The 25,056-nt window shown below is 35.7% G+C and overlaps 2 protein-coding genes across 6 annotated transcripts in view; one reads left to right on the top strand and one right to left on the bottom strand.

Annotated features, from left to right (window-relative positions):
* LOC110457364 (oxidation resistance protein 1-like) overlaps positions 1–12,010 on the top strand; it is an 82,753-nt gene extending 70,743 nt beyond the window's left edge. For all 5 annotated transcript variants that reach the window (XM_021508596.1, XM_021508593.1, XM_021508594.1 and 2 more), the window contains 2 exons: positions 1,718–1,791; positions 4,733–12,010. In XM_021508596.1, the coding sequence (XP_021364271.1) occupies positions 1,718–1,791; positions 4,733–4,874 (216 nt within the window). In that variant the 3' untranslated portion in view covers positions 4,875–12,010. The remainder of the gene's footprint in view (positions 1–1,717; positions 1,792–4,732) is intronic.
* A 6,499-nt stretch (positions 12,011–18,509) lies between these two features.
* Positions 18,510–24,839, bottom strand: LOC110457339 (protein FAM8A1-like). Its single transcript, XM_021508565.1, has 5 exons — positions 24,371–24,839; positions 23,722–23,842; positions 20,652–20,799; positions 19,573–19,733; positions 18,510–18,698 (listed from the first exon to the last, which is right to left on the bottom strand). Exons 1-5 carry the CDS (start codon positions 24,804–24,806, stop codon positions 18,527–18,529), a joined length of 1,038 nt encoding a protein of 345 aa, XP_021364240.1. The 5' UTR covers positions 24,807–24,839; the 3' UTR covers positions 18,510–18,526.
* Between the last annotated feature and the right edge of the window lie 217 nt (positions 24,840–25,056).

The raw sequence follows: 25,056 nt of genomic DNA, 5'->3' as shown, positions 1-25,056 counted from the left end.
CAGTATACAATACAAATATACACCTGGTACTGTCACACCTCTACAAAGGTAACAGTATACATTTTACAATACAAATATACACCTGGTACTCTCCCACCTCTACAATGGTAAGATACAGATATACTCTACAAAACACTTTTGTGTAATACATATACCCCACATGAGGGTACTTACTGACATTTACTATAATGATGTTTTTGCAATCAGATAATCAAAAGCCCATCCAGATGTCATTAATCACTGAATCACTACAAAGATACTTTACTGTTATCAGAGTGACACCACCTCAGGGGCATCAGTGGCATAGTCCAACCTTGCCCTGACCTTACTGAAGGTTTTGCAATCTTGCAAGCAATTTAAATTGGAGATATGCTCTTTCCAGATATGGTCTTAGTTTTTGCATGAAATATCTAGAAATTTTGCTGCATTGAATTTGTATTGTCTTTGTAATATTTCACCATTTTGTTTGTTTGTTGAGAGTAGGAGAAAAAGACGACCATTATGTAAGTATACGGGATATGAATATTCTATCCTTGGGTGCAGAATTTAGTGTCAACACCTTGGCAAAGCTTTGGTTTCGACCCAAATTCTACAACCTTGGGTAAATCTTCCAAATCCCATATGCCTGCATATGGTAGACTAGCTCTTATTAAGTATATATAATAAGATATTACACCTGCAGTAGTAAGTATATAAAAAGATATTACACCTGCAGTAGTAAGTATATAATAAGATGTTGCAGTATTAAGTATATAATAAGATATTACAGTTGCAGTATCAAGTATATAATAAGATATTACAGTTGCAGTATCAAGTATATAATAAGATATTACAGTTGCAGTAGTAAGTATATAATAAGATATTACAGTTGCAGTATTAAGTATATAATAAGATATTACAGTTGCAGTAGTAAGTATATAATAAGATATTACAGTTGCAGTATTAAGTATATAATAAGATATTACACCTGCAGTAGTAAGTATATAATAAGATATTACAGTTGCAGTATTAAGTATATAATAAGATGTTGCAGTATTAAGTATATAATAAGATATTACAGTTGCAGTATCAAGTATATAATAAGATATTACAGTTGCAGTATTAAGTATATAATAAGATATTACAGTTGCAGTAGTAAGTATATAATAAGATATTACAGTTGCAGTATTAAGTATATAATAAGATATTACACCTGCAGTAGTAAGTATATAATAAGATATTACAGTTGCAGTATTAAGTATATAATAAGATATTACAGTTGCAGTATTAAGTATATAATAAGATATTACAGTTGCAGTATTAAGTATATAATAAGATATTACAGTTGCAGTATTAAGTATATAATAAGATATTACAGTTGCAGTATTAAGTATATAATAAGATATTACAGTTGCAGTATTAAGTATATAATAAGATATTACAGTTGCAGTATTAAGTATATAATAAGATATTACAGTTGCAGTATTAAGTATATAATAAGATATTACAGTTGCAGTATTAAGTATATAATAAGATATTACAGTTGCAGTATTAAGTATATAATAAGATATTACAGTTGCAGTATCAAGTATATAATAAGATATTACAGTTGCAGTATATTAAGTATATAATAAGATATTACAGTTGCAGTATCAACAGCTTTAGTGATGTAATTTTGTTAAACAACTTATTTCTCTCTGTACAGAAAGTATCATAGGAATTGTCTACTGTTTTACAGGTCTTCCATTGGACGGGGGATAATGACTTCTTCCTGAAAGGCAATGCAGAAAGTCTTTTCATTGGAGCAGGACAGTAAGTTTTCTATATCAATGCTCTGCTTGTCATGGTGTATTGTAAACTTTTCAGCACTGTCTTTCCTAGGCCTGTTGTAAGATTGTAAGATTGATTTTGGTAAATTCCCTGAGTTGAGTAAATGTATATCAGAAATAGAAAATAATAATAATAATGATAATTTGAGATTCTCATATACTGCTTTATCACAACCTAGTTCGTAGGTCTTCTCAAAGCGGTTCACAAGTTATTATCCGTGGTTATATAGGGCCTTCGCAACCAGCCAATACCTTTCTCAACTCCCCGGTGCTGCCGTTTCGGCGCACACACCTAGCATTCTACAATTATAGCACTACCCAACCACGTACTCATTTACAGCTGAGTAGACTGGAACAAGAGGAGTTCAGTATCTTGCTCAAACAGCTTTTTGTATCTATGGCTTTGTTTTCTTGATCCAAAAGATTCACAAACACTTTGAAGTCATTAAGCTATTTTGACATCACAAAAGTTTGGTACAGGTATGTATTATAAACCCTGAAAATTGAACTATTTCTAGAGAAATGTTTTATCTTAGTGAGAACATAGGTGGCTGGATAGTAGGACATCTGGATTAGTGGTTAGATAGTGGGACAACACCCATATTGTAGTGGCTGGGAAATAGGACAACTCAGTTATCATAAAAGGTGGCTTAATAGTAGGAAAACCAGATAGGTAGCAGCAGGATTTAGGTTCGACCAGATTAGTGGTGACTGGATATTGAAACAACCAGATTAGTGGTGACTGGATATTAAAACAACCAGATTAGTGGTGACTGGATATTGAAACAACCAGATTAGTGGTGACTGGATATTGAAACAACCAGATTAGTGGTGACTGGATATTGAAACAACCAGATTAGTGGTGACTGGATATTGAAACAACCAGATTAGTGGTGACTGGATATTGAAACAACCAGATTAGTGGTGACTGGATATTGAAACAACCAGATTAGTGGTGACTGGATATTGAAACAACCAGATTAGTGGTGACTGGATATTGAAACAACCAGATTAGTGGTGACTGGATATTGAAACAACCAGATTAGTGGGGACTGGATATTGAAACAACCAGATTAGTGGGGACTGGATATTTAAACAACCAGATTAGTGTGGACTGGATATTGAAACAACCAGATTAGTGGGGACTGGATATTGAAACAACTAGATTAGTGGTGACTGGATATTTAAACAACCAGATTAGTGGTGACTGGATATTGAAACAACCAGATTAATGGGGCCTGGATATTGAAACAACCAGATTAATGGTGCCTGGATATTGAAACAACCGGATTAGTGGTGACTGGATATTGAAACAACCGGATTAGTGGTCACTGGATATTGAAACAACCAAATTAGTAGGGACTGGATATTGAAACAACCAGGTTAGTGGGGACTGCATATTTAAACAACCAGATTAGTGGGGACTGGATATTGAAACAACCAGATGTGTGGTGACTGGGTATTGAAACAACCAGATTAGCGTTGACTGGATATTGAAACAACCAGATTAGCGATGACTGGATATTGAAACAACCAGATTAGTGGTGACTGGATATTGAAACAACCAGATTAGTGGGGACTGGATATTGAAACAACCAGATTAGTGGTGACTGGATATTGATGCAATCAGATTAGTGGTGGCTAGAAATTGAAACAACCAGATTAGTGGTAACTGGATATTGAAACAACCAGATTAGTGATGACTGGATATTGAAACAATCAGATGTGTGGGGACTGGGTATTGAAACAACCAGATTAGTAGGGACTGGATATTGAAACAACCAGGTTAGTGGGGACTGCATATTTAAACAACCAGATTAGTGGTGACTGGATATTGAAACAACCAGATGTGTGGGGACTGGGTATTGAAACAACCAGATTAGCGTTGACTGGATATTGAAACAACCAGATTAGTGATGACTGGATATTGAAACAATCAGATTAGTGGTGACTGGAAATTGAAACAACCAGATTAATGGGGACTGGATATTGAAACAACCGGATTAGTGGTCACTGGATATTGAAACAACCAAATTAGTAGGGACTGGATATTGAAACAACCAGTATAGTGGGGACTGCATATTTAAACAACCAGATTAGTGGGGACTGGATATTGAAACAACCAGATTAGTGGTGACTGGGTATTGAAACAACCAGATTAGCGTTGATTAGATATTGAAACAACCAGATGAGTGATGACTGGATATTGAAACAATCAGATTAGTGGTGACTGGAAATTGAAACAACCAGAAAAGTGGTGACTGGATATTGAAACAACCAGATTAGTGGGGACTGGGTATTTTAACAACCAGATTAGTGGTGACTTGATATTGAAACAACCAGATTAGTGGTGACTTGGTATTGAAACAACCAGATTAGTGGGGACTGTATATTGAAACAACCAGATTAGTGGTGACTGGGTATTGAAACAACCAGATTAGTAGGGACTGGATATTGAAACAACCAGGTTAGTGGGGACTGGATATTTAAACAACCAGATTAGTAGGGACTGGATATTGAAACAACCAGATTAGTGGTGACTGGGTATTGAAACAACCAGATTAGTGGGGACTGGGTATTTTAACAACCAGATTAGTGGTGACTGGATATTGAAACAACCAGATTAGTGGGGACTGGGTATTGAAACGACCAGATTAGTGGGGAATGGATATTGAAACAACCAGATTAGTGGGGACTGGATATTGAAACAACCAGATTAGTGGGGACTGGGTATTGAAACAACCAGATTAGTGGGGACTGGATAGTAGGACAAAAGCATTAGGGAAAGCATAGTTAGTGGAACAACAAGATCATATTGCTGTCTTTGGGATGCAGCTAATCTAGTAAATGAATACAAGATTTTGTTTGTTTGTTTTGACTTCAGCTTGTGTTACAATGCTAAATCTAACCTGTGTTTATTACAGAGGGAACTTTGGCCTTTGGTTTGATGGAGATATTTACCACGGAAGAACTCAGCATTGTGAGACATATGATAATGACATCTTGACGGGTTCAGAAGATTTTGTTGTCAAGACGTTAGAAGCATGGGCATTCTTTTCTGACTAGTAAAACAAGCCGCGCACTGAACCTCATACCTGGTTCTTCTGTGTAAAAACAAGCTCTGCACTGAAATCCTTGCTGGTAAAAGTGAACCTGGGTCAAAAGACTCCTTCAGCCCTGGAAAGTGTTGTGTAATTCTATCAGCAAAGACAATTCTACATTAATTGTTCATTTGGTCGAACAGATGTATATAAAAGTACACACTAACAAATTACACAGAGGAATATGAAAAAAATGAAATGTTTTTAGGGCCAGTTACTGGCCCTTTTCGTGTTTCCTTGGTCTTACCCTTGGAGATGTAGGCCCTAGATTGTGTCTAGCTGAAGGTGAGATGCTAGAGGGTCTGGGGGCATACAATACATTAGTCTTTACTTATAGTAGAGTAAGTGTACAGCAGTAAAACATTAGCTCTAGGGAGCTATTGATCCAACTACAACCTAAATGCTGCCACTTCAAAACACAAGTTAGCTTAAAAATTTTAAATGGTGCATTATGGGTGTATTTTAATAGTCCTTCAACCTAAAGTTTTATTGTGAGCGGTTGTTGGATGACATCCCAAACTGACACACAACAGGGATATTGATGATTAAATTAAACAGTTATCAGGTAGAAAAACACGCACTTTCTTAAGTTAATAGAGAAATGATTTCATCCCAGAAATAACTCCTAGCATAGTAAGTGTTAATTAGAAAAGGAAATACCCAATTATAGGTATGTAACACGTTCCTCAGTTACAAACAGGAGTCTAGCTTACACCTAAACAATGTTCAATTCATTACAGGAAAAGAACCCAATTCCCAGTGTTCAATCGTTTTTGATATTATCATCATTATGCTTAAGATATACTTTTACACAGCATTACAGTAACCAGCTGGCTAGTCACAAATACACATATAGGACTTGTCATAGAGCCGTAGGCTTGTCTGTATATACATAGGACTTGTTTTGTTTACTGTGTAAAGCCCTAGATTTTTACGTGATGAAACAAATGATGTTCGACAGTTCAGTGATTGGATGTTCTATAGAGATGTCTAGTTTAGTGGGACACAGCCTTTCACTTCACCAACTTAACAGTGACACCAGGAGCCCTCCAGACCCACACAACCCATAGTTGTTAAAGTATAAAATGTCTCCTATATATGTTTACAAAATACAAACGATGTATGTAGTCGACAAGACTTCTGATTGTGTACGACTTTTTTATGATATTAATGTTTTAACTCATTCACCCCTGAAAATACATTTGAACTGTTCCAATTCAAAAGTTGGAATAGTTTATTAAGAAGTTTCAGGGCGGGGATGAGTTAATTATGTTAAAGGGGAGATAACTCTGTTTACACCTGGAGGTGAAATGTCAGTATAACTCAACCACTTGGCATCATTTGTCAGCACGATACATTTCAGATGTAGGTCAGTGTCTAGCGAGGGTTACATAAAATGTATATATAGCTTGACCCAACAAAAACCTATCATTAGGTAGCCTTCAATGACAGATTATTGGCAATAATCATTGAGACTGGAAATTTCCACGATAGGTATAGAGAATCTGAGATATGATGGATCTCAGGGGAACTGATGTATACTGTACTGGAAGCATTTTAATTATTGCAATATGATTCCCAAATCAGTAAAGCAACATGATGGCTGGATGTATGTGGGTTGGAAAGGAAACAAATTGTCTCTACTGTAATTTACATGTACTAATAATACAATTTATGGTGTAAATATGGAGACGTCCTAGATATATGTCTGTGTAAATACTTAATGTGAACTGATTGTACACTTTATGTGTGTACCTGTAGCCATGTCCTAGATGTGTGTAAATAGTTGATGTGTACCGACTGTACACACATGTATCTATATATAAGTGTGTGTGTGTGGACATTGTATTGAGATGTATATTATATTAATAATCATTCCACATCTGTTACTGTTTGTTAAGTAGTTGCCAACACGAATTTAGATAATTGAACACTGTATGTATGCTTTATATACACTGCATTTACACTGAATGTATACTTTATGGACAATGAATGTGTACTTCATGAACATTGAATGTATAAACTTATGCATGCTAAAAGTATACTTTATGTACACTGAATACACTAAAATAACCCTGAATGTATACTTTAATTACACTGAGAATGTACACTTCAATTATACTGAATGTGTATACCGTATACATGTTTATATGCTGAAATATACTGTTTATGCACACTGATTGTATACTCTGGTTACACTGATTGTGTACTGTATGTATGCTGAAGTATACTTTATGCACACTGATTGTATACTCTGGTTACACTGAATGTGTACTGTATGTATGCTGAAGTATACTTTATGTACACTGAATATGTACTTTATGTATGCTGAATGTGTAGTGTATGTCTGCTGAAGTACACTGTATGTACAATGGATGCATACTTTATATATGATGAATGTATACATGTAAACACTTTCTGTACAGAGAATGCACATTGATATCTATGTTTCTTTCTAAATATATTATGATATAAATAGAGAATGTATGTTATGTGCTATTCTAGAATAAAAATATGTGCTTATATAGGCTTTACATAGGGAAATGTATTGTGACTGTTAGCCCTCTGACAGTAACATTGGAACATGTTTTTATATTTAATCATTGTTGTTCCTTAAATTAATAGTGAATTGATGTTCAAGACCCTTGTATTGTTTTAAATGTCCAAGTATTTATACCCATTCATGTGAAACAGTTTTAAATTGTTTCCTTTATTTGAATATGATTAGAATTCTACACGTCACTACCTTACATGAAATGTAAGATATCGATATAGATTTGTTATAAATTAATATACAAGTCTACACATTTGAATAAGTGATAACCGCTTAACCAATGAAACCTGTCTTTGAGTGAATATCCTGCTAGTGATTATTTATATCCTACACAATGTAGGCCTTTTTACCTACATTGTAACTACAGTGTACCTACATTGTAACTACAGTGTAACTACAGTGTACCTACATTGTAACTACAGTGTACCTACATTGTAACTAGTGTACCTACATTGTAACTACAGTGTATGCTAAATCGCTCCTTTGAGGCTTTCTCAATGGAAAATAACCTATTTCACCAAATTACATACATTTTAAAACATGTTTTCTGTAGTTTGTTCATACTTAAGACATAAAAAGAATATAAGTAAGGATAAAAAGCATGCTAAAATGTTCCCTGCTCAAGAAACCTACATGTAGCTATTTAAAAATAAAGGATCTTACCTGGTACATTTTAATTTCTTATTATCGGATACCTGGTACATTGTTGATAAAATTTCCAAATTTTTAAGCCCGACCCTTTACCTGAGATAGGTAGAAAACAGTCTCCTCTAACATTGTAAGAAAATAGATATGTAGTATTTTGTACTGGGCCAATTTAAGACTTTCCAACTTGATGACACACCAGGTATATTATGTAACAGAAGAGTGAGTACACACCTTACAGGGGAGAGGCTAGAAAAGGATGTTAACATTTCACAGCTACAGAATGACCAAAATGTGTTATAGACCTTGTACTGTATTTTACCTTTAATTACCCAAAGTATAAGTTGTACACAATATTTGTATAAATGTGTATCCTTTCTATATTCGATCTTTGTTAAAATGGCATAAAAACTGTTTACTCTCCAACACTTTTAAAAGGAAACAAACTTTCTTTTGGGCCTTATATTTAAAATAACAAAGTCTATGTTAGTTCTGTTTAAGGGTTTACGAATAAACTTTTTCCATCAATGTCTGTGGCTCAACTCTGTTGCTCCGTCAAATCCTTGCATATTTGATGAAGTTGCTGTGATATATCTGATAGCTTCTGAAAGATCATTTTGAAAGAAATTATTTAAATTTAATAAAAAACAACATATTACAGACAATATATATATATAATAAATTTTATTCCTTCATCATGATTTAATTGCTTTCAGCCATCATTCTCCATGTAAGCTATAGTGCAGCCTACACATCCAGTTCCTTGTTATACCAAACGTCTCGTTAGGAATGAAGTGTTGACCATTGTGTTAGCCTGTTGTATCCCTGCTACATTGGTTAATGAAATTAGATGAGTAAGGCCATATTGGAATGTTAAGATAATCTTGAGTCAATTTTGATGTAATAATGTAGAATGTCAAAAATTAATTTCTATGTGATGGCAAAGAAATTTGTGATTTCTGAAAATGGTTCTTAAAATTGTGTTCACAAGACTTAATTTTTCATGCTTAAAAGTGCTTAGAATGAACAAATAGATTATCAACTCATACAAAAATAGTATCCAGTATGGGTTAGCTATTTTCACTTTAAATGCAAAGCGTCTAGCAACATAACAGTATGTAGCTATAGATTGACCTAATATGTATCGCCATGGTTACTGTTGGTATATGTGATGTATGTCGTCGTGATGTTGTCTGATTGATGTTCCCTGTATTAGTGACCAGCTAGAGGTACAATGTAGCCCCATCAGACTCCATTCATCTATTCCAACATTTACACTACACCTTCGTCGATCCAGACTATAACTTCTACTTTCACAGTGAAAACAGTTTCATGTTTTTAGAATAACCAGTTTTCCACATTACTGAAGCAGGATTTGTCGCCTAAAAGTTCATTCATTTGTTTTAATTAAATGATAGTAAGCCTGGTTTAATGGATTAGCAAGGTTCTGATACATATAATTTAAATAATAATAATGTTTGATAATACAAATAACTAATTATTCAAAACTATTTGCCTCATGATTGCCATGTTCTTCAGTGAAAACACTAATGAATTATTTTTGGTATGAACTAATATGATATGGCCATTGTGATGTCATAAAATGATACAGAAATTATGTCATAGGGCTTTAACCCTGTCACCACCGTAGACCGTAATGGACTCGTCCATATCAATGCATGGTAATGTCTATTAAAGTTACATAGGGGTGAAAGGGTTAAGCTTATGACATCTCACTGGAGACAACTGATATGGCACCAAAATGGCAAAATTCAAATTCAAAAATTCTTTTTTCTGCGATATTTGCATAGATTATTGATATTTTCATAAAGATGATCTTAAAATTGTTTCCATTTTGTATGATATTTATGAAGCATCTTATAAAATTTAGCAGAATGCTGACTAAAATGAAAACGTTTCGGACTCGATCCAAGTATAATGATTTCATGTCTCATTTATTGAAATGAATATTTTCCTTTAGATTATAATTATATAATATGAAAGTCTAATATTTGGGGAAGTAGTCGAACTCAAATTACTACAGTACCAGGTATAGTTAAAACACAAGATTTTAATTTCAAATTTTTGTTTAGAATGCAAATGAGTTTCATTAGTACATACAACTTGTACATTGTATGCAGGCCATAAAATGCATTATTTTTCTTCTAGTCATTAAAGTTTTTAAATTATTAATTAAGCCTTCATCAGTGTAAAATGGACACTGAATTGCAGCCGTCATCATATGATCATTTCAATATGATGGAATTTTGGGCATGTCATTTCATTACAAAAATGTCTTGTTCAATTTTTAAAATTTTCTGAACAACAGTTTTTTATAGAAAAATCCAAATTATGAAAGAATTCTAAAGGAAATGTTACATGTGATGTGACCACTATTACTCCTTCCCAATAACAGCCCCAGACTTCCATGATCTCAGGGGTCGAGATGGTTGATCTTGGTAGGAGATAAAGAAATGGCCATTTTACCCTCTTTTTTCATGTAATACACGCTGTCAATAGTTTCAGCATGTGCTTGGCAGATAAAGCACATGTCAGGAATAAATATACATAGCCTATGTTTAGCTTGTGTCATTGCATACGTAATGTAAATGTACATATTTTGGCCGTATTCTAATTAAGTGCTTTTCATGCTTTTGACTCTGTGCTAATTGAAGTTTCTTTCTATAGTTTCTTGTAACTTATTTTGTGAGTGCACCAATATTTCATCAACATGCTAATCTGTCAAAATTAATTAAAATGCTGAAATTTGAGCCCGCTAAGATAAGTGCTTGTACAGTATGTGAACTGACCCATACATCACAGCCAAGTATATGTATATGATAAATATTCATGATTTCCTAACAAAAAGTACACATTGACTGGTTAATATTCACTAAGATATGTTGTTTGTAAACATGTATTCAACTTGTTTCTGCCTTATTTTGAATATTATTTTTTTAGCTGGTATTCCTGTTTTCTACCTAATGATGAATTAATTAACTTTTATGATTTCCAGAAAGTTGTGATATTTTGCCACCATGCCAAATACTTGTTGGAATAGAGTTTGGTTTTGTGATATTTCCCTTCACTTCTTCATTATGTACATCTGAAATATATTCTTACCAGTAATAATAAGTCGTGGCAAAATTAAATGAAAGTGGTTTTTTGCAGATATTACTGCACAAAAGATGCAGAGAATAATGCTGATGTTTCTTGAATAATCAAGTTGATTTAAGTGTTCACAAGTTAATATAATTGCATAAATGTTTATGATCAAATAAACCTCTTATAGTCTCGTTAAATGGTGGTTGTCGCTGGATGTTGGACACCGTTTCACATCAGTAACTGTTGGATGGTATAAACATACATGTAGCCAAGTTAAATTGATGTTTCAGGAATCAATGATCAAGTTACTGCACAGACTGAAATATTTACTGAAATTTTGTATCACCAGTATAAACATTTATCTGGATTCGGACTTTGAAATTTAAATGTTGACACACATGTATTTTTGTGTCAGTATAAATAATAATGTTAAATTAATCTTGAAAATAAAATAAAGGTAATAATCGTAAAAGATAGCAGAAGGTTGGAGTGCCCTTATTAGGGCAAACACGTGTATTAGAATTTCCATTCCATATAGATTTTACAAAATATTGCAAAACTGTTGTTTCGATAAAAGTTGCTGGTAGTATATCAAGCTTTAGATGTGCCGTCACTGTCACAAAAGTATGAATGAAGTGTAGAATATGTTTTGTTTAACCATGTGATATATCGGTGTTATATAGTGCTGTTAGCTTCAACAGCTGTTAGACTATGTGGACTAAAATGTTGGAAATGAAGGTCACACGATTGCTGACTGATGTTGGTTTAAATATTGTTTAATAAATATTGGCAAACCATTTCATGTTTTGTGTTCATTTGTGACGATGAAATGCTTCGAGTATGTTCCAAAATTGCACTAAAAGGATATTTACACTTTACATGACGGTTAAGACAAGTACATGTACTTGAATTGGTTCAGACTTGAGCAAGGCTACAGAACTTCTAGTAGGGTGTTCTACATCAGATAATATCCAAAATACTGACAATGCAAAGGTACCTCTGTGATACTCGGGCAGCATATTTGATCAAGTTACAAATAAACGTTAAGAGGGAATTAGCTGATCAGCTGATCCATCCAGTCAAAACTTTTGTATCACATGGACCCAAGAATTAATGTATTACGTGTTCATATGAACAGTCAGTAAGGAAAGTGATTTTGTCAGTTTAAATATAAGATTTTTAACCATCCACACAACTGAAAAAGTCTTCATACTTATTGTGAATAAATACTCAGGTCCTTATACGTAGATCATTGCTGCCAGATCTTCACCTCAGCATCAAGCAGCATGCCTAAATTTTTGTGTGTCGGGTATTTTGGAACATTTATTTCAGTTGTCTGACCATCTTTTTATATTTTGTCCTAAAATCTCCCTCAGTTTCAAACTGATTTCTGTTAAATTCTTTTGACATTTTTCCAGGGCATGCATATGTGTCATGACATTGATCCGACAATTTACTAAATAAAAATGATATCTGTAATTGAAGCCTATAACAAGTTTATTCGTTTCCATCAAATTTCCTTGAATTAAGTACATTTATCAATCTTCATATGTATATTGATCCCCTGATTATTTAAAGAGTTATGGCCCTTTACATGTTTAAACACATCTAAATGTTTTGACCTTCTGAGAGGGCAGATACAGGAAAGTACCAGCCAAAAATTTAAGTAAAAATGAAAGACACATGACTTGACAATGGAAGCTACTCAAAGCCAGGAAATCTCCATTTAGTTGCTTCATCTTCTACATATACTGAAAGGAGACTACTCTGAGTCAAAATAATCTCTGAGTGGAACTCTTCTTTGTGATTATAACTGATGCAGTGATATATACCATGTACCTTAAGTTCTAAATAATTTTACAAGTTTAAAAGTACCCCAATTTGTTTTTGCATATATGGCATATACAAAGTACTACTAGGTATTGTGGTACATATACAAAGTACTATTAGGTATTGTGGTACATGTATAAAGTATGACTAGGTATGGTACATATACAAAGTACTACTAGATAGTGTGGTACATATACAAAGTACTACTAGGTATTGTTGTACATATACAAAGTACTACTAGGTATTGTGGTACATGTACAAAGTACTACTAGGTATTGTGGTACATATACAAAGTACTACTAGGTATAATGGTACATGTACAAAGTACTACTAGGTAGTGTGGTACATATACAAAGTACTACTATGTATTGTTGTACATATACAAAGTACTACTGGGTATTGTGGTACATGTACAAAGGACTACTAGGTATTGTGGTACAGGTACAAAGTACTACTAGGTATTAAGGAACATATACAAAGTACTACTAGGGATTGTGGTACATGTATAAAGTGCGACTAGGTATTGTGGTACATGTACAACGTACTACTAGGTATTGTGGTACAGGTACAAAGTACTACTAGGTATTGGGGTACATGTATAAAGTACGACTAGGTATTGTGGTACATGTACAAAGGACTACTAGGTATTGTGGTACAGGTACAAAGTACTACTAGGTATGGTACATATACAAAGTACTACTAGGTCTTGTGGTACATATACAAAGTACTACTAGGTATTGTGGTACATGTATAAAGTACGACTAGGTATTGTGGTACATGTATAAAGTACTACTGTAGGTATTGTGGTACCAATGTTTGCAAAAAGATCCTGGCCGATAAGTTAAAAAGTCTATATTACAACAAGTAAAACAAGAATGATTTTATTTCAAAGAATGAAACATTTTTGACATTACACCTGTTAACATAGTATATTTATTGTTACTATAAACAAATAGCATTTTCTAAATATACAATATATATATATATATATGAACATTTACACAAACTATCAACTTCATACATTAAAAATAAAATAGAAAGACACCGATAAAAATGATAATGTTAACAACAGGTGAAACAATAAAAGTACATTCTGTCAATTTGTAAACTGATAACTATCAAATTACAAATTGTGCAGGTCTTCAGCAAATATTGCATCTACAATATGGAATACTTTACCTCGTTTGCATGGAGCTCTCTTCTTTCCATGAGGTAACGCAAACAGCTAAGTAATTCAGTCAATCACAGTTTCCTTGGTTTCATATCAGGAATCGATTGAACAGCATTTTTTTCAATTTCATGCTAGTATGAACGTAAATCTGTTATATACATATTCCATGAAGCCCGTAGTGTAACACATGTATGTCACCGATTTGCATTCATACCGACATGAACTATATGAACAACAATTGTTCAATCCTTATATGTACAATGTAAATTTTTAGTTGTTATTGACCTTCATATAAATATTCCCTTATATTTTGATATTGAAGTGTTCCTGTAACAGTCTAACACCACCGAAATATTGGCTTACAATTGTTGCATTGTCAGATGTTGTTTATGGCGGGAGGAGAAACTTCAAAATAATGATAATCAAATTGCATTCATAATCTATGAACAATTTTTTCTGCTAATGCTTATAGAGGAACTTGCAGTGGAAATAAACACAATATTACAAGAACTTCAGGTTCCTCTGACAACTTTCATTTTCTTCATTGGGTACCTATATGAATGACAGCTGACTAGCTATATATAGTTTCACCATTCAAGTCTCCAGGTGATTCTAGACAGACCACACCAAGGTAGTAAACGACCTCCGGGTCCTGGTAATTTTGTAAAATTTTGCCTGGGAAACCAAAGCAACTGTTGTTTAATAGCAATCACAGTAAGGAATCTGTATAGTTATTTACAGGTTGTGTACGAAAGTCCAGGATATCTGTTGAAACGTTATAATTATGTCACTAAGTAATTACCGGTATGTCAAAAAAACTTGGGTTTATGATAAATTCTGAATTGAATAAAAATCGATAAAATTTAAATTACGGTTAAGGTCACTTAATTTTAGCAATCCAAATTGTATCTTAAATTAGCTGTTTGATTGATGTAGGGATGAGCATTCCTCAAAATGCAAGATCCATCGACAAACATTCCGTCAATACGCCAAACCCAGGACAAAAATTCCGTCAATACGCCAGACCCAGGACAAACATTCCGTCAATACGCCAGACCCAGGACAAACATTCCATCAAAACAAAAGACCCAGTGACAAACATTCCGTCAAAACAAAAGTCCCAGTGACAAACATTCCGTCAAAACAAAAGACCCAGTGACAAACATTCCGTCAAAATGATAGATTCAATGTCAAGAAGTGCACAAAGACTATAAACATGAGTGGTACACAAAATAATGGAATGGGGGGAAATAGTTCCAGTGACAAATAATTTGTTTTCTTTGTTCATTCCTTTGGTAAAACCTATATGTTATATAATAAATTAGCAAAACAATGTGTTACCAAAGTGAAAGAATCATATACAATTTTTGAACTGAATAGATAAAGAAAATGGTATTAAATAAATGTTTCTATATAAATACAAGTAAACGACGGGTTATTAAATGATTCCATTCTGATTTACTGTGAAAATCCCGGAGCTGTATTGAGAATAGATGCAATCTAAAATACCAGAAATTGTACCTACCGTAAGATGGGGTATTTACGAGGGATTAAGTTTTCACGATTTTGACCAGAAATTAGAAGATTTAGGATTGGATTATAGTTTTGCGATCTAGTCATGTAAAAGACCTACATTTTGTGGTGTCTTATAAGCACACAGACGGACACTCAGTATATAAAGTGTAATAGTCAAATGAATATGTTTTATTACAGCATATTGAGCAACACTAAGTAAGTGTATTTTGTTAACGAAATCATTGACAAGGCTATTAGAAGTGTGATATAACCTATTTTCAAACATCATTACTCTTTATGCATATGAATTGTGACAACCACATGTGAGCTATTTCATGACGACATTACGTTTACGAAAAATATTATCGCAGCTCATTTTTACACTTAATTGTCATATTATTCTGCTGATCATAAATTCGCGATCAAGTTATTGAACAGCGAAATAGCGAAAATATCATGCCCACTGAAATATCCTGCTTTACAGTATCTTCTTTCTATCCTGTTTATCCGGTTAAGATGATTATATCGAGGACGAACAATCTGTTTCATGCTACTCCAAACCTGACTGATATAAATAATAAATATTGCTCAAGTTTTGAAAATATTAGAGCACACCATCAAATAACATTTCAATTACACATTCAATCTTGTATATTCATGCCTCAGGAGCTATCCAGGCCAGAATCTGTCAACCGTTGGCGGACTGTCTCCTACAGAAAGCTGATGATGTGATCTACAGTTAGACTACTGTCTGCACATCCACAATTTCCTAGAAAACACAGATGATGATCTGAAATTATGCTGTCCAGAAATCCAGACGTTCTTGGAAAACAAGGATTACGATCTAAGTTCTGATGTATATTGATGTATATTGATGTATATTGATGTATATTGATGTATATATATCCAGAAGTTCCTGGAGAAGACTAGTTATGGACACCATGACAAGTGTGAATATGATTCCTGAGTTGTGTATTACCTTAGGCTTGTTAACAGTAGTTGCAGATGTAATTATTGCTATCTACCACCAGAAGCTGGTGTAAAGTTTGATGCCAATTGATGTGAAGGCTGTTACATTTGATGTCGGTTGCTGGGGAGCTGACGTAAGATTTGAAGCCTGTTACCATAGAGGCTGATGTGATATTTGATGTCTGTTACTGTAGAGGCTGGTGTGATATTTGATGCCGGTTACTGCGGAGGCTGATGTGATATTTGAAGCCGGTTACTGTAGAGGCTGATGTACGATTTGAAGCCAGTCACTGCAGAGGCTGATGTGATATTTGAAGCCGGTTACTGTAGAGGCTGATGTGATATTTGAAGCTTGTCACTGTAGAGGCTGATGTAAGATTTAAAGCCACTCACTGAGGAGGCTGACGTGATATTTGAAGCTGGTTACTGTAGAGGCTGAGGTAAGATTTGAAGCCAGTCACTGTAGAGGCTGATGTGATGTTTGAAGCTGGTCACTGGATGCTGATGTAAGATTTGGAGCTCGTCACTGTAGTGGCTGATGTGATATTTGAAGCCGGTCACTTTGGAGGCTGATGTGATATTTGAAGCCGGTCACTGTGGAGACTGATGTGATATTTGAAGCTGGTCACTGTGGAGGCTGATGTGATATTTGAAGCCGGTTACTGTAGAGGCTGATGTGATATTTGAAGCCAGTCACTGTGGAGACTGATGTGATGTTTGAAGCTGGTCACTGTGGAGACTGATGTAAGCTTTGATGCCGGTCACTGTGGAGACTGATGTGATATTTGAAGCTGGTCACTGTGGAGTCTGATGTAAGCTTTGATGCCGGTCACTGTGGAGTCTGATGTAAGCTTTGATGCCGGTCACTGTGGAGTCCGATGTAAGCTTTGATGCCGGTCACTGTGGAGTCTGATGTAAGCTTTGATGCTGGTCACTGTGGAGTCTGATGTAAGCTTTGATGCCGGTCACTGTGGAGTCTGATGTAAGCTTTGATGCCGGTCACTGTGGAGACTGATGTAGGCTTTGATGCTGGTTACTGTAGAAGCTGATGTAAGACTTGATTCTGGTCACTGTAGAGGCTGACATGATATTTGATGCTGGTCACTGTTGAGGCTGATGATGTTGATTGATGTGATATTTGAAGCCGGTCACTGTGGAGTCTGATGTAAGCTTTGATGCTGGCCACTGTGGAGTCTGATGTAAGCTTTGATGCTGGTCACTGTGGAGGCTGATGTGATATTTGAAGCCGGTTACTGTGGAGGCTGATGTGATGTTTGAAGCCGGTCACTGTGGAGGCTGATGTGATATTTGAAGCCGGTTACTGTGGAGGCTGATGCAATATTTGAAGTCACTCACTGTGGAGGCTGACGTGATATTTGAAGCCGGTCACTGTGGAGGCTGACGTGATATTTGAAGCCGGTCACTGTGGAGGCTGACGTGATATTTGAAGCCGGTCACTGTGGAGGCTGACGTGATATTTGAAGCCGGTCACTGTGGAGGCTGACGTGATATTTGAAGCCGGTCACTGTGGAGGCTGACGTGATATTTGAAGCCGGTCACTGTGGAGGCTGACGTGATATTTGAAGCCGGTCACTGTGGAGGCTGACGTGATATTTGAAGCCGGTCACTGTGGAGGCTGACGTGATATTTGAAGCCGGTCACTGTGGAGGCTGACGTGATATTTGAAGCCGGTCACTGTGGAGGCTGACGTGATATTTGAAGCCGGTCACTGTGGAGGCTGACGTGATATTTGAAGCCGGTCACTGTGGAGGCTGACGTGATATTTGAAGCCGGTCACTGTGGAGGCTGACGTGATATTTGAAGCCGGTCACTGTGGAGGCTGATGATGTTGATGTATATGTGGAGCTGGAGCTTGAACTACTATTGTCTTTGCAATCACATCGTAAGCTGCTCTACTATGTCGGAAAAAGAAAACGGTGAAACAGGCCGGAAATAAAAAGGCCATTGTAAAATTTTTGATAGTTGATCGGACCAAGGCACTGAAATGAAAAGAAAAAAGGAACTATATGAATATATCTTTTCGGAGTTTGCACTTGTTTTTGGCATCATTTGACCTTTCGGAAAGATGGAGAACATTATAATTATTTTCTAGTATCAAAGAAGTTCTAAAATTTCAATAAATAGCATCAGTGAAATCAAATTCAAAAGATAAATACAAACGCAGATGAGCACTTAGCTATATTGTCTTTAGCTATATTAGATCAGAGTACCGTTTTCAAATACTGTATAACACAAAATGTTTGTGGGGACTTTCCTTTGTGGTTTGAAGTTATTTAAATCCTTTCGTGGTACAAGCTTTCGGTGATATCCTTAGTATATTAACATATGGTAGACACGTTAATCATTCAAATATTGCATTTATTTTCGGGGTTCAATAGTAACCACAAAAACCAGGAATGTTTATACAATAGTAACCACGAAAACCAGGAATGTTTATACAATAGTTACCACGAAAACCACGAATGTTTATACAATAGTTTCTACAAAAACCAGGAATGTTTATACAATATTAACCACGAAAACCAGGAATGTTTATACAATAGTAACCACGAAAACCAGGAATGTTTATACAATAGTTACCACGAAAACCACGAATGTTTATACACAACAAACATTTCATGTTATACAGTATAACATCTCATACTACCAAAAAGTTTGAACACAATATATAGAATGTAACCTTTTTGAGGAATATATATTTATTTCACCTAATCAGTCGAATACAGGAACAGATATATAGATATTTCTATTGATGGAAGATTTTTTTTCTTAACCAGCAGTCCTTTGTATAAGGCTCAGAGCTCTACATCCCAGTCTTGTACAGGACTAAAAGTTTTAGGAGATATGACCTACCTGACCATGCCCACATTTTGCGCTGGAATGACGATCACCCGGCCGTTCCTAAAGTTAGCCGGTACAATTACTTCCTCACAGGACACCACCTTCAGTCCCAGAATCCTTTTCCCTGGAGTGGCGCCACCTACTGAGCCATATCCTTGTCGTATACACAGCGTCTAGACAGAGAAACATACAGTATATGAAAAAAAAAATGACATTAAAATGTGTAAAATAAGATGTTATATGTAAATTTTATTTATCTTACAACAATTATAACTTATAATCACTCTTGTTGGCCTGATGGTGAGTGCACAGGGGTGTGTGTGTCGTAATGTGGGAGGAAATCCGAGTACCTGGAGAAAACCCACGTGGTTGGGCAGGATACCCCATACCTATGCATGAATGATCGGGGAATCTAGTGTACTATCCCCTGCACCACCAGACCACCCAAAATCAGATGTTGCCCCTTGGTCCCAGGCTATGAAAGATAATGTGGGGCAAGGATATTTACAATATAGCCATTTGTTTTTAACATATAAAAGTTAAACCAGGGATAAATATAAGAGCAGTAGCAGAGACATCTTCAGGAACTGAATCACCATGCACTGGTCTTTAAAACAAAATTAGACAAATGTTTGACTATAAAACCTCCGTTTGCTGTTTCAATGTATAGCTGCTGATTTCTCGCAAAGCATTTCATTTCACAAATTTTGCAGATGTATTATAATTTGCAAATTAAAGCACCCTGTAAATGCTTTACACCTTTTTAGAATTTTTAAAGTTCCTTCAACAAACAAAATATCTGAAGATTCCTTTGAAGTGTTGTAGTAGAACAACATTCTCAAGTATTGAAGCGTTTGCTTTCATTCTATTTATCCAAACTGCAAAGCACCGTTATCAAGTTGGATACAGTTGAAGCAGAACTGGACTAGGTCTATTGCTGGTTGCCAGGTAGCTTATTTGGTAGATTGACCATGGCCATCTAGAGTTTGGAGTGTATACGTACTAGTATCTAGGTTCGAATCCCAGTCAGACTGTGCTTGATTTAAACTCAGTTACATAAGAACAGTAAAACAGCCAGAGAGAGTACCTACCTCGAAAAGTGTTATGAAAACACGATTAACAATTTCCAGTGCAATTATTTCAGATGTGAAATTCAGGGCTTCATCCAGGTCTACTTTTGCAAAATCCAGCACAGGCATGAGGTCTAGGTGTACGTCTAATATGTTATTGTCGTCGCGTCTACAACACAAAGTAACCCTTTAAAACAATATCAGCACCTGCACAGTGTCACAAGTCACAAGATATGTGACAGACTTATGTACGCACAGAACTGTGTAATTGTATAAACCGTAAATGGTCTTACATTCACATTACTGTAGATTAATTCCATGTTTAATACAAACTTTATTTCCAGAACTGACCTGTCCGTACCTATTCCAGAACTGACCTGTCCGTACCTATTCCAGAACTGACCTGTCCGTACCTATTCCAGAACTGACCTGTCCGTACCTATTCCAGAACTGACCTGTCCGTACCTATTCCAGAACTGACCTGTCCGTACCTATTCCAGAACTGACCTGTCCGTACCTATTCCAGAACTGACCTGTCCGTACCTATTCCAGAACTGACCTGTCCGTACCTATTCCAGAACTGACCTGTCCGTACCTATTCCAGAACTGACCTGTCCGTACCTATTCCAGAACTGACCTGTCCGTACCTATTCCAGAACTGACCTGTCCGTACCTATTCCAGAACTGACCTGTCCGTACCTATTCCAGAACTGACCTGTCCGTACCTATTCCAGAACTGACCTGTCCGTACCTATTCCAGAACTGACCTGTCCGTACCTATTCCAGAACAAAACTTTCATCAATATATATCTCAAGTAATTTTCAATGGATGGACTTTCGAACTTCATAAGAAGGTTCATTGCCATGATAGCTCGCACAAGTTTGATAACCACCATTGTCCAACCGTAATTGATGGAGTTAAGGTCCTTTATGTGCAACCATACAGACAACTGCTCATTCAGTGTATGACGGACGTATTATGTTTGGCTTTCGTGGTACCCTTGTTTATGTATAAATATTTGCTCTGATGTAATTGCATTTGCAATATTTTATCACAAATATACAGGATTTTTTTTTATTGACATGTTCTTATATTTTACAGAAATTTCTTATTTGACATATTTTTTCTAGTCTTATCACCTTGATGTATATACCATACAATGACGTTACAGGTAGCGTATCATTATCAATAGTATCACCTGTCATACAGTATACTTACAGGTAACCCATCTCTATCAATAGTATCACCCGTCATACAGAATACTTACAGGTAACCAATCTGTATAAATATTATCACCTGTCATACAGTATACTTACAGGTAACCCATCTGTATCAATAGTATCACCCGTCATACAGTATACTTACAGGTAACCAATCTGTATCAATATTATCACCTGTCATATAGTATACTTACAGGTAACCCATCTGTATCAATATTATCACCTGTCATATAGTATACTTACAGGTAACCCAGCTGTATCAATATTATCACCTGTAATACAGTATACTAACAGGTAACCCATCTGTATAAATAGAATCACCTGTCGTACAGTATACTTACAGGTGATTCTATTGATACAGATGGGCTACCTGTTAGTATACTGTATTACAGGTGATAATATTGATACTGACTTTGCAGTGTTATTCTACATGAAGATAATTGTCACTGTTTTAATACTGAGGCAGATGGGTTACCTGTAAGGATACTGTATGACAGGGGATAATATTGATACAGATGGACTACCTGTAAGTATACTGTAGGACAGGTGATACTATTGATAAAGATGGGCTACCTGTAAGTATACTGTACGACAGGTGATTCTATTTATACAGATGGGTTACCTGTTAGTATACTGTATGACAGGTTATAATATTGATACAGATGGGTTACCTGTAAGTATTCTGTATGACGGGTGATACTATTGATAGAGATGGGTTACCTGTAAGTATCATGTATGACAGGTGATACTATTGATACTGATGGGCTACCTGTAAGTATACTGTATGTCAGGTGATACTATTGATACCAATGGGATACCTGTAAGTATACTGTACGACAGGCGATTCTATTGATACAGATGGGTTGCCTGTAAGTATACTGTATGGCAGGTGATACTATTGATACAGATTGGTTCCCTGTAAGTATACTGTATGTCAGGTGATACTATTGATACCAATGGGATACCTGTAAGTATACTGTATGAATATTATCACCTGTCATACAGTATACTTACAGGTAACCCATCTGTATCAATAGAATCACCTGTCGTACAGTATACTTACAGGTAGCCCATCTGTATCAATAGTATCACCTGGCATACAGTATACTTACAGGTAACCCATCTGTATCCTTACAAGTAGCCCATCTGTATCACTATTATCACCTGTCATACAGTATACTTACAGGTAGCCCATCTGTATCAATAGTATTACCTGTCGTACAGTATACTTACAGGTAACCCATCTGTATCAATAGAATCACCTGTCGTACAGTATACTTACAGGTAACCCATCTGTATCAATATTATAACCTGTCATACAGTATACTAACAGGTAGCCCATCTGTATCAATAGTATCACCTGTCATACAGTATACTTACAGGTAACTCATCTATATCAATAGTATCACCTGTCATACAGTATACTTACAGGTAACCCATCTATATCAATAGTACCACCTGTCATACAGTATGCTTACAGGTAACTCATCTATCTCAATAGTATCACCTGTCAACCAGCATACTTACAGGTAACCCTTCTGTATCAATAGTATCTCCTGTCATACAGTATACTTACAGGTAGCCCATCTGTATCAATAGTATTACCTGTCGTACAGTATACTTACAGGTAACCCATCTGTATCAATATTATCACCTGTCATAGAGTATACTTACAGGTAACTCATCTATATCAATATTATCACCTGTCATACAGTATACTTACAGGTAACCCATCTGTATCAATAGTATCACCTGTCAACCAGCATACTTACAGGTAACTCATCTATATCAATATTATCACCTGTCATACAGTATACTTACAGGTAACCCATCTGTATCAATAGTATCACCTGTCATACAGTATACTTACAGGTAACCCATCTGCCTCAGTATTAAAACAGTGACAATTATCTTCATGTAGAATAACACTGCAAAGTCAACCAGCTCTGCCAGGACTCTTTTCCACAAAGACGGGATAATATACTCTGTACCTAAGGATAGATTGATTACATATATATATATATATATCATAAATTGTTAATTAAGTTCACATGTACAAGCCTCCGTTTTAGGAAAATTTCTTATCATAAATGAGGATTTTCCAATAGCTTTAAAATGCTAGAAAAAAATATAATATTGTGATGTCATAATAGTTAACATTTATATATTATTTGATAGACATATGTAGATAAAAATCAGTTTAGAAGTGTGTTATACACAAAATCTTAAACAAGGGATGATTGACATGTGCAACTTTTATTAGCAAATAATTATATAACCTGCAAAGACCCTGAACATGAAGCAATATTAGCATTAACTTTCTAACAAGGGTTCCACTACCATGAATGGGGCACCACGTGCACTCTTTCATAAATGCAAGAACTTTACATGCGTCGTTGGACGGATGTAGTGAAACGAATACGTGTTATCACTGCATCGAACCTGCTTCCTCAATTAAACTGTCTCTAACCTAGTATACCTACTGTAGGAGACTTTTCACGAGCATAACGTTTACCAACCTCGTACGATGTTTGTATTTGGCGTCATCCGTGCCCGACCTCCGAAAGTGGGCGGGGTCTGGCTTCTTCCCCCGGGCATCTGAGCTTGAGGGATACCTGTCGACAGTGGGGTTGGTACCCCCCTCAAGATCGGCTGAGAGCCGGTTAACGGGCTCATAGGATGCATACAGTTCATCATTTGATAAGGAAACATGGAGGGTGTCGAACTGAGAAAGTTCCAGAGTCTGTATTGATAGAGCCATGGCTGAAGTGCCCTGGCGTACTCCCGTGCGTTTTTATACTCGGGAGTTGTTGTGTCAGTTACATTTGATGAATATCTGTCCTCTTGATCACCATAAGTTGTCTGATTAAAACTTGTCGCGTCAGTGTTAAGCGGGGGTGGTAGGTCAAACCTGTGTTTCTTTCGATTCCCGAAGCTGTTTTCGTTTGACGCCATATTGGAAATTGTTGTTATCCGGTAATATAATCGCCGTGCCGGTTAAAAAGGAACGTCAACAAACGTTTAGAACTAACGGTTACAGTATATTCAATTCGTGGTTTACTCAATACTCAATATTCAATCATTTTATTGGTCATTTATAGTTACATATCCAAGGGTACACTCGCATATCCGGTTGAAACGGTTGAACCGGTTGAACATGTAAGGAAAACGACCGAGGCTGACCTCAGGAAAATTACTTTCTTTT

This window comes from Mizuhopecten yessoensis, unplaced genomic scaffold (assembly GCF_002113885.1).
Source record: "Mizuhopecten yessoensis strain PY_sf001 unplaced genomic scaffold, ASM211388v2 scaffold9109, whole genome shotgun sequence".
NCBI lineage: Eukaryota > Metazoa > Mollusca > Bivalvia > Pectinida > Pectinidae > Mizuhopecten > Mizuhopecten yessoensis.
Note: the sequence above shows the minus strand (reverse complement) of the source record. Positions and strands in the feature narration are given on the sequence as shown.

Excerpts from the sequence above, each read along its gene's own strand:
- LOC110457339 (XM_021508565.1), bottom strand. The coding sequence starts at position 24,806 with ATGGCGTCAAACGAAAACAGCTTCGGGAATCGAAAGAAACACAGGTTT. Across the intron at positions 23,843-24,370 it reads AAATACAAACATCGTACGAG|GTACAGAGTATATTATCCCG; the intron begins GTTGGTAAACGT and ends ATCTATCCTTAG. Across the intron at positions 19,734-20,651 it reads TTTTCATAACACTTTTCGAG|ACGCTGTGTATACGACAAGG; the intron begins GTAGGTACTCTC and ends TTCTCTGTCTAG.